The sequence below is a fragment of the Neoarius graeffei genome, chromosome 25 (assembly GCF_027579695.1).
Source record: "Neoarius graeffei isolate fNeoGra1 chromosome 25, fNeoGra1.pri, whole genome shotgun sequence".
NCBI classification, from domain to species: domain Eukaryota; kingdom Metazoa; phylum Chordata; class Actinopteri; order Siluriformes; family Ariidae; genus Neoarius; species Neoarius graeffei.
Window position 1 is genome coordinate 11,289,313 of NC_083593.1, and position 11,554 is coordinate 11,300,866.

General features: G+C 40.2%; 1 protein-coding gene across 1 annotated transcript; it reads right to left on the reverse strand.

The window, feature by feature from the left end:
• Nucleotides 1-6,566: 6,566 nt before the first annotated feature.
• On the reverse strand, nt 6,567-11,531 carry denr (density-regulated protein). Its single transcript, XM_060908310.1, has 8 exons — nt 11,361-11,531; nt 10,570-10,680; nt 9,970-9,989; nt 9,674-9,758; nt 9,458-9,556; nt 7,296-7,412; nt 7,008-7,147; nt 6,567-6,888 (listed from the first exon to the last, which is right to left on the reverse strand). Exons 2-8 carry the CDS (start codon nt 10,667-10,669, stop codon nt 6,844-6,846), a joined length of 606 nt encoding a protein of 201 aa, XP_060764293.1. The 5' UTR covers nt 10,670-10,680; nt 11,361-11,531; the 3' UTR covers nt 6,567-6,843.
• Between the last annotated feature and the right edge of the window lie 23 nt (nt 11,532-11,554).

Genomic DNA, 11,554 nt, shown 5'->3' on the forward strand with positions numbered 1-11,554 from the left:
GTTAAAAATCTTGGTGTTTTCATTGACAGCGAGCTAAACTTTGACAGTCACATGAAAGCAATCACTAAAACGGCATTTTATCACCTAAAAAACATTTCCAAACTAAGAGGACTTATGTCAAAAAATGATCTGGAAAAACTAATACATGCCTTCATCTCTAGTAGGGTTGATTACTGCAATGGCCTTTTCACAGGCCTGCCAAAAAAGACCATCAAACGACTTCAGCTGGTTCAAAATGCAGCGGCTAGGGTTCTCACACGAACAAAAAGAACAGAGCACATTACTCCAATTCTAAGGTCCCTTCACTGGCTTCCAGTAAGCTACAGAATTGACTTTAAAGCATTGCTGCTGGTGTACAAATCTCTAAATGGTACAGGGCCCAATTACCTCTCTGATATGTTGCAGCGGCCGAACCCAATCAGATCTACCAGATCGCAACAGAAAAATTTACTATTAAAACCAGTTGTTAAAACAAAGTGTGGTGAAGCAGCTTTTAGCTACTATGCAGTACAGCTATGGAACCAACTGCCAGAGGACATTAAAAATGCTCCTGCTGTTGGCAGCTTCAAATCTAGGTTAAAGACCAAGCTGTTTTCAGATGCTTTCTGTTAAATAATTAATATTTTTACATTTTTTATAATCTTTACTTTCTCTGCATGTTTTAAATTTACTTTAACTTTATTCTATTTTATTCTGCTAGTTTTTTTCCCTTTCTCTTTCTTTTTCTCCTTTTTCTTTTTGGCATTTTAATATTTTATTTCTACTATTGTTTAATTCTTATTATTTTCTTTTAATTCTTTTAATTAATTATTTTAGAATAAAGATAAAATTATTTTATGTAATTTTATTTCTCTATTGTTTACTGTTTTTGTTTTTACTTCTGTAAAGCACATTGAACTGCCATTGTGTATGAAATGTGCTATATAAATAAACTTGCCTTGCCTTGCCTTGAGGCGACAGCGCTAACCACTACACCACCGTGCTGCCCCGGACTTTCCATAGCATAGAAAATCGTTACGTTTCAATTTGTGTAACTGAACTTGTTTCATGTCACTGGTCATATAAACCTAATGTAAACAGGAAAAACGCGGAAGAGTTTGGTCGCATCTAACTACAGCCCCAAAAAATACCACTGGCCATACTGAGCCTAGCTACATTGCTAACAGGAGTGACAGCGCGTCTGACTGCGTCTGACTGACTGGGAGGTCGCGCAAAGCTCGGACAGGTACGGAGCAGCTCGTCTCAATTCAGATAAGAGCATATTTCATTATGGAAGTACGGTGGACTGTTCCTTTAAACTGGAGGGAATTATGAACAGTTCTAAATACCAGTCAATTTTGGCCCAAAACCTTCAGGTGTCTGCTAGAAAGATGAAGAGGAATTTCATCTTTCAGCACAACAATGACCCCAAAAAAGTTTTGGAATGGCCCAGCCAGAGCCCAGACCTAAATCCAATTGAAGATCTGTGGGGTGACCTGAAGAGGGCTGTGCACAAGAGATGCCCTTGCAATCTGACAGATTTGGAGCGTTTTTGCAAGGAAGAGTGGGCAAATATTGCCAAGTCTAGATGTGGCAGGCTGATACTGAATGCTGTAATTAAATCAAAAGGTGCTTCAACAAAGTATTTGTTTAAGGGTGTGCACACTTATGCAACCAGCTTATTGTACATTTTTTATTTTTTCCCCCCTAACAGATTTGTTTTTCAATTGAATTGTACAGGTTATAGGTCACATTAAAGATGGGAAAAGTTTTGAAATTATTTATCGTGGTCTCATTTTTTTTACATCAGAAAAAACGATCATTTTAACAGGGTGTGTACACTTTTTACATCCACTGTAGGTATATGTGTGCATGATGCCCTGTATGGATTGTCCCATTCACAGTCTTATGCACCAGGACCCTGACCAGGTTTAAAGCGTTCCTCGAAGTCAGTGAGTGAATGGGGTCATATCCTCACATAGATTTTCAAAGCACTGCTATGCAGATGACACTCAACTTGTCCTCTCCTTTCTTCCCTCAGACACTCCTGTTTCTGCTCAGATCTCAGCGTGTCTGACAGCTTATCAGCTGAAATGTAAACTTCCAAATTCAATAAATATTCCTGTTTACTGAATTACCATTCATCAACAGTAGAAGTTAAACCTTCTTGCCTATTTGTCCTGACATTCAGCTCTGAAAATACACTACATACATTATAACAAGTCACAGAGCATTCATACCATCATGCTTTCTCAGTTCCTCAAATATTGCTAAGATTCACTAGATGCACTTCAGTCCTGGTTGGAGTGGGTGTGATGAAATGCATTAGAGAACCAGGAATGCAGAACACTGATTAAATGTCATCAGAAGTTATTGCTGCTTTAGATACGAGTCAGACCCCAACTTCCTCAAGATGGCTCAAAGAGTCGACTCATTCATGAACCATATGGAGAGATGAAGCAATAATAATGTGTGGTTCATGGGCAAGTTGACTCTTAGGTAAATCTGACCTGTTCAGCTTTGAAATGAAGTTGTTAGGAGAAAAATAGACGGAGAAGACTATTAAGACATGGGCGAAGTTTTGATCCTTTCTAGGAACACTGTAAAATTCATCATTCCAAAGTGGAAAACATATGGCACTACCAAGATCAGGTCAAACTTGGACATGAAGGACAATCGTCAGATACATGTCCAAGAGTCCAGCTGCAGCACTGAAGGGGTTACAGAGCTCACTGTATCTGTGCAGACCTAAACAATATCATTAGCTTTTTACAGCCCTGCCCTGTATGGGAGAGTGGCCCAACGGAAGACGCTTCTGAGAAAGTCTTTGTTTGAAAAATCTGAACCTTTGGAAAAATATTTTTCCGGTCTTATGAGACTAAAGTTGAGTAATTTGGTCTAAAGCCAAAACACAATATCTGGCGCAGACCAAATACAGCCCAACATTCATGCAACACCATTCCTGCAATCAAGTATGTTGGTGGGAGCATCATGCTCTCGGGTTGCTTTCCAGCAGGAGGTATGGGAAAGTTTGTTGATAACATGAATGGTGCAGAATATAAGTAAATTGTTGAGGAGCTCCTGTTCCAGTCAGCCAAATATCTGCATTTAATATACAGTATGTTCCAACAGGACAACGAGCCAAAACACAGGGCAAAAAAACAGATACTAGTGGCTTGGAAAATTGAAAGGACCAAGCCAAAGCCCAGACTTAAATCCAAATGGAAATTTTGAAAATCTTTAGTATCACCAACATTCTCTTTCTAATGTGGCAGTGATGGAGAAAAATTGTATTGAGGAATTAAAGAAACTGGCAAAATCACAACATGCAAAAGCTAGCAGTGATGCATCTGAGACAAATCAAATCTGTAATTGCTGCCAAAGGACAATTCACACTAAGGAGGTCATGGAATAGGGGTTTCATCCATGCATGACCCCCTTTCAGACCATGGCAGTGTAGGACTCTTCATGGCGTATGTACATATTTTGGTATCTGGAGTCTTCATCTCCTCCACCAGTTCCTTTGTTGTTTTGGGCTTCAGTTGAACTTTTCCTCTGCTTCTTTTCTGAATAATGTGGTGGATCTCTGTGGTCCCACAATTTTCATATATGCATACAGTTGCATGTGGTACTTTGATCGGTCCTAAGCAGGAACCAGATGATTTTTTTTTTCTGAGGTGTTGGCTGAGTGGAAAATTGTGGGCGTTTTACAGTTACAGGTCCACTCCCATTAACTCCTAAATTACGACATTTAGCTAATCAGAAGCTTCTAAAAGTCATGACATCAATTTCTGGAACCTTCCAGACAATTTTAAAGACTCAACTTAGGGTATGTAAACATTTGATCCACTGGAATTCTGACATAGTGAATTAAAATATGAAATATATGTCTAATTGAGGTGGCACAGTGGTGTAGTGGTTAGCACTGTCACCTCACAGCAAGAAGGTTCTGGGTTCGAGCCCAATGGCCGGCGAGGGCCTTTCTGTGTGGAGTTTGCATGTTCTCCCAGTGTCCGCATGGGTTTCCTCCGGGTGCTCCGGTTTCCCCCACAGGCCAAAGACATGCAGGTCAGGTTAACTGGTGGCTCTAAATTGACCGTAGGTGTGAATGCGAATGGTTGGTTGTCTCTGTGTCAACCCTGCAATGACTTGGTGACTTGTCCAGAGTGTACCCCACCTCTCGCCCATAGTCAGCTGGGATAGGCTCCAGCTTGCCTGCGACCCTGTGGAACAGGATAAGCGGCTCCAGATAATGGATGGATGTCTAATTGAGTGTTTTAAATAAATTCCCTATGATGTGAACAACGTAGAGGCCCTAGCTGATTGGTAAAGTGTACATGGATCCATAAATGAATGAACAATTAAAAAAAACAAAAACCACAAGTATTATTAAATGATGAAAAGTGAAAAGGTTTGTTGCCATTTTGTTCTTAAAGTGGTAACAAATCTTTGGGGAGAATAAAAGGTTATTTTATTCTCCAAAAATGTTAATCATGATATTGGAGTAGGTACAGATTTGTGTTATAGCAATATTTATTTATTTATTTATTTATTTCTCTTTAGCTGGCAAACTTGTTGATTCATGTCATGGTGTAGGAAAAGAGCCCCAATCATGCTTCAAGCCCAGGGGCCTCCACCACCCTGAGTCTACTCCTGCACAAAAGTACCAGAAGCAAATGTACATCTTTTGCGTCCCATGTCCTTTCGCCTTCAGTGAACTGCATTTTCTGCCAGGTGAATTTTATTTAAGTCTGACCGCTGCTTTAACTGAAAAATCAGAAAAGTGTAGTTTTCTTGTGACCCTTATTGTATAGCAAGGGGTTAAACATCATACATGCTATAGCTAAACTGTTGATGTTTCTACCTTTGCCTCTATATACATACAAATATCTAGTCATCTGGTCAAAACCTCTTCATTTCAAATGGAATGTAGAAATATGACGCCATTACACCAAATAAGATACAGTGCCCCCCATGATTACTGACATCCCTTGTAAAGATTAGTTAAAAAAGGTTAGGGAAAAAAAAAATCCACCTTTTGGTGAAGTCGCTTCATCTCACACTGAGAAAACTTCAACCTTAAACTGAAATAAATTTATCCAAAGAAAAACAAACCCCTCAAGAAATAATTATTTTGAACAAAAATACACGTGCCACTATTCTTGGCTCCCCTGGAAATTACAGTGAACACAATGTAACTGAAGCATGTTTCTCATTTAAATGGTACATGTGAGTTGACTGGGGTGTGTAGGAACTTTCAAGCTGTAATCCATGACTGCCTGATTAACTGGGGAACAAATATGAGGTGACACAGAGGCCAAATTCCCTTAGTCATCCATCAACATGGGAAAGATAAAAGAACACACAAACCAAATGACAGAGAAGAAATGTGTTGACCTTCATAAGTCAGGGAATGGTGATAAAAAATAGCTACTCGCCTGAAAATGTCCATTTCTGCTGTTAGGGCAATAATAAAAAAGTGGACATCAAGTGGAATGGTTACACACACACCTGGAAGAGAACCCAAGTTTATTTTATCCCCATGCACAGTGAGGAGGATAATAGAGGCAAACAAACAAACAAAAAATCCCCAATGATTATTTGGTTGGTAAAATTACAAGAAAAAGTAAAATCTTGGGGTTTCCAAGTCTCCAAAATCACCATCAGACGCCACCTCCATGCCATCAGATTATTTGGAAGGTTTGCCAGAAAAAAAAAGAAGCCTTTTCTGTCAGTTAACCACAAATATAAGTGCCTGAAGTTTGCAAAACACTACTACAACAACTTTGACTGGAGCTGTGTTCTGATGAAACAAAAATGGAGCTTTTTGGCAGTAAACGCTCAAGGTGGGTTTGGTGTAAAAAGAAGGATGGCTATAATGAAACTGTAAAATATGGTGAAAGTTCTGTTATGTTTTGGGGTTGTTTTTCCTTCAAAGGCCCTGGAAACCTTGTTCTGGACTCCATGAAACACCAGGACATTTTAAACCAAAATCTGGCTGCCTCTGCCAGGAAACTGAAACTGGGTCGTCAGTGGATCTTCCAGCTGGACAATAATCTGAAACATATGTTCAAATCAACACAAAAATGGTTCGCTGAGTACAGAATCGAGCTTTTGCCATGGCCATGTCAGTCCACTAACCTGAACCCCAGTGAAAACCTGTGGGGTGAGCTGAAGAGGAGAGAGCACAGGAGAGGGCCTCAGACCCTGGATGATCTGGAGAGACTGCGTAAAGAGGAATGGTCTCAGACGCCCTACTCTGTATCTCCAACCTTATAAAATGTTATAGGAAAGACTCAGTGCTGTTTTACTGGCAAAGGAAGGTTGTACAAAGTATTAAATGTAGGGGTGCCAATAATAGTGGCACACGCTTTTTGTTGAAAGTAATCATTTCTTGGTGAGGGATTTGTTTTTCTCTGAATAAATTTTTTTCAATTAAAAGGTTGGATTTTTCTCTTTTTATTTCAGTGCAAGATGAAGCGACTTCACTAAAAGGTGGATTTTTTCTAACCTTTACTAGGGGTGCCAAGAATTGTGGAGGGCACTGTATATATGGTTCGTGAAATGGAGGGAAAAAGAAAAAAAAATTCTTATACGAAGAACAAGCCAATGAGCCTGGAATTTATTAGCTTGCAGTTTGATTGAGCAAAGTGTTAAGATATTCACATCATACCAGACCTTTGGCAACCAATAGAACAAGCAGCTATGAAGAACTGGGGGAGAAAAGCGCCAAGGGTGTGGCCAAGTCCACCATGTTCTATACAGTAAATAAAATAGATATAAAACAACGATGTAATGTGTACGTTTGGCCGTTTTTTTTTGTGTCGTGTCGCATCTGTTTCAGTAAAAGTGCACATCGGATGTTCATTTCTTGACTTCTCCGAGGTCGTCGATGCTGTCGTCATCCACCTGCAAAAGAAAAAAAAATTACTTTGTTTTGCTATTTAAATCTTGCAGCTCCTACATGAAAAGAAGTAAAAGCCTCGGATAGCCGTCTACATCTGAGGTTAGAACTAAAGCATCATTACCTCAGGCCACTTCTCCTGGATGACATCAATGATGTCATCTGTAAAGTCTCCCTGAATGATGATTTCGTCCTCCGCTGTCACTGAGGCACCACAGGAGAATTTCTGAGCAAAGAATCTCTGAGCCTCTTTAAGATCTATGTCTGAAAAGAGAACAAACAATACAAGGCAGAACATTATAAACAGTAGTGAGGACTATTGATTATGGTTGATTCATTCCTGGTATGTATGTATGTATAAATAAATAAATAACCCCCCATCCATTCACACTGAAGTGCTACTTTATCTTACCAAAGGTTGCCAAGCCGCACACTCGTGTGACGTATTTTTTCTTAGCACGTGGGATTTTTGCTATCGTGACTTTCTGGGGAACAGTCTTCTTCTTCTGTTTGATTTGTCCTCTGCCACCTGGACACACAGCAGGCTGGGCTCAGAATCACAATCAGAGTCATGACTTTAGATCTCAGAGTAAGGAGTGTGTGTGTGTGTGTGTGTGTGAGTGATTTAATACAGGGCTTTTCCAAGTGTGGGGTGCGCCTCCCCTAGGGGGCGCCAGAGTTCTTCCGGGGGGGGGGGCGGCACAACGTGAGGAAAAATAAACCAGAATAAGTTACTATTGTGGACATTTAGCGAACTTCAGATAGCCTTTGCCAGAGACAAAATGGATCGATTTGTAGTACCTAAAGCTACAGTGAGTGAGGAGACAGAGTCTGGGCCAAGCAAAAAAAGAAGGAAGTATGACCACGATTATTTAAAGCTTGGATTTTCATGGACTGGATCTGAAGATGCTCCACTGCCACAGTGTGTTGTCTGCCAAGAGGTGCTAGCTAATGATGCTATGAGATGTTTAAAATGTGTAAAACAAGATGTTTAAAAAAAAAAAAAAAAAGCACAGATGTTTAAAATGTGTAAAAAAAAAAAAAAAAGGTGTTTTAATAAAGCTCATATGTTTTAAATGTGTAAAAAAAAAAAAAGATGTTTTCAAAAAGCACAGATGTTTAAAATGTGTAAAAGAAAAAAATAAAAATGTGTGCAACAACCTCATATCTCATTTCATTATCTCTAGCCGCTTTATCCTGTTCTACAGGGTCGCAGGCAAGCTGGAGCCTATCCCAGATGACTACGGGCGAAAGGCGGGGTACACCCTGGACAAGTCGCCAGGTCATCACAGGGCTGACACATAGACACAGACAACCATTCACACTCACATTCACACCTACGGTCAATTTAGAGTCACCAGTTAACCTAACCTGCATGTCTTTGGACTGTGGGGGAAACCGGAGCACCCGGAGGAAACCCACACAGACACAGGGAGAACATGCAAACTCTGCACAGAAAGGCCCTCGCCGGCCACGGGGCTCGAACCCGGACCTTCTTGCTGTGAGGCGACAGTGATAACCACTACACCACCGTGCCGCCCGTGTACAACAACCATTTTTTTTTTTAAATATGAATGGAACATTAAGTATAGCAACAACAAAAATTGTAAGGGCGCTGTTGTTTATTTGCTCTGGGGGGGCTGACTCTCCCACACTTTGAAAACCCCTGATTTAATATAATCAATTAAAATACTAGTTACTGCTGATATGACACTTTTCATAGATTGCAAAAGCAATGTGCACATAATGCACACATACATCAACCAGCCATAACATTATGACCACTAACAGGTGAAGTGAAGAACATTGATTATCTCATTACAGTGGCACCTGTCAAAAGGTGGGATATATTAGGCAGCAAGAGCACAATCAGTTCCTGAAGATGATGTGTTGGAAGCAGGAAAAATGGGCAAGCATAAGGATCCAAGTGACTTTGACAAGTGCCAGATTGTGATGGCTAGATGACTGGGTCTGAGCAAAATGGCACATCTATGTGGGGTGTTCCCAGTATGCAGTGGTTAGTACCTACCAAAAGTGGTCCAAGGAAGGACAACCGGTGACAGGGTCATGGGTGTCGAAGGCTCATTGATTCACATGGGGCACAAAGGCTAGCCCATATGGTCGAATTCCACAAAACAGCTAATGTAGGACAAACTGCTGAAAAAAAGTTAATGCTGGCTAAAACAGAGAGGTGTTTAATTTATTCATTCATTGGACCACTTTTAGTAGGTACTAACCACTGCATACCGGGAACACCCCACAAGATGTACCATTTTGGACATGCTCAGACCCAGTCATCTAACCATCACAATTTGGCCCTTGTCAAAAGTCGCTCAGATCCTTCCACTTGCCCATCTTTCCTGCTTCCAACACATCAACTTCAAGAACTGATTGTTCTCTTGCTGCCGAATATATCCCATCCCTTGACATGTGGCATTGTAATGAGATAATCAAATGTTATTCACTTCATCTATCAGTGGTCATAATGTTATGGCTGATCGGTGTATAGTACACTGGAATACGACATTCATTTCATCATGCCCCAACAGAAAGCATAAGAAATGCAAATCCCACCTCTTTTCTGCTTCTTCTTCTCTTCTTCCTCTCCAGCAGGTGGCACCTCTGCACCCGCTCCACCTCCTCCTCCTCCTGATTCCTGCTTGGGCGCATTCTCTGCAGCCACAAACACTCCAGTCTTTCCTTTGCAGCTCCAATATATAAAACCGTACAAGTACTAATATCTATGTAGTACCTGTACCAACTTGACTTGAGGGGAAATGTAGCACTTACCCATAGTCATTCTAGCAAACATGTCTGGAAAATTTTTCTCAAGCCACTGTCTGCATTTTGCTGGCTCGGGCATGTACTCACAGTACTACAGATTCAATAAAAGAAGGAAAAGATCTTAAGGTTTTAAACGTCTGTTATTTCACTGTTTATTCATATTGATAAACTTATATAAAAAAGTTTTTGCAGGTTGATCTATAATTAGGCTTTTCATTACATCCAAGCTCAGTCAGCAAATTATTGCATACTACTACTACTACTACTAATAATAATAATAATGCACATGTATGTGGTCCTACCTCTGTCGGCAAGGAGCATACTGAAAAGATAATGGAGGGGAAATGTTATTCTTCTGATCATTGTAAGCACACAGGTTAATTTCAGTAATCAAGCTTACGTCGAAAATTTGACTAGACTCTAAATATACATTTATTTATTTATTTAGCTTTTGCCATAAGAATATATATATATCATGGCATGGGAAACCACAACAGCTTGTGCCAATTACAGTGGCCCCATTGTACCGAATCTGCATGTCTTTAAACATCCTATGCAAAGACAATTTGCACATCAGATATGACCAGTTCCAAAAACACCAGGAGTGGAAAAAACCCTGGATGGGAAGCTAGTCCACCTCAGGGCACTATGAGCACACATTCACATCTTCGGTCACACCTAGGGACAATTTAGAGACAGCAATTCACTTATTGGTATGTTGTTTGTTTGTTTTCCAGAGTTGGGGAGAAACCTGCAAGGGAACACACACACAGACAAAGTCCAGACAGACAGTAATCTGAGTGCAAGATCCAAGCAGGCACCCTGGAGCTCTGAGGGGACAATGCAGCCCTGCTGCACATAGTGAGATTTTTTTTCCCCTTTAAAAAAAAAAAAAAAGTTACCTCCACAGTAAAGTACTTTCCGTGGGTAATTCGTATCCCCATCAGCCCGATCCACTTTGTTCTCCAGAGAACCTGACTCTGCAGTCTCAGTAGCAGCCATGTTGATTTATTCTAGAACATTAAAAAAAAAAAGACATTTTCTTTTGGAGTAAAATATTTCACATCACTTAATGAATGATCAGCTCTAAATGATAGTGCTCTTAAATATCTTCTTATAGTTCTTAATTCTGGTCCTGGAGAACCTCGGTCCTGCACATTTGAGTGTTTTTCACATTTAAATACACCCACTTCTGACTTGGGAAGAAGCTGATGTGTGTTAAAGCAGAGAAAACACTCAAGTGTGCATTACTCCAAAGATCAGAGCTGGGCTCCTGTGATGATGATGATGATCAGGATTAGTTATTGATGAAGGTGAAATGAAACTATATACACATGAGATTGTTATTCTATATCAGAAGAATTATAATGCTATAATATAATCATTAACAGTAGTTCAGATAAAGAGGACGAAGCGCGCACACACGTTATTCTGAGCCTTATGAGCTGTCATTAGGGCCAGTGCACTAAACTCTCAACAAGCCACTCGTCACTGTAGCAGAACAGATGATCAACTCGGGCTCAATCCCAAGCAAAAGAACACTATATTAAGAAAAGGTGAACTACAGGAAACCATTTGGGATTCAACCCCAGACTATCTCTATGGAGAATTTCCACCCATTCATTAGCCACGGCAGCTAGCTGAGCAACATAAATCATAACACAAGATAAGATAACGGTGTGAAAATACATACCTCTGGACCGTCCTCAGAATTTCTTTCTTTTTAGTAAAGTCTTAAGCATTATTACATGAATCTTCTAAGCGTTTATATCCTATTATTTATCTTCTTTTAGTAAATATACAAAGTGTTTTACAGCTTGAGCACACCTCTACAGTCTGGTTTGGCTTTGGGTCCTACCAATGCCTCCTGCGCAGCCGCGCAACAAG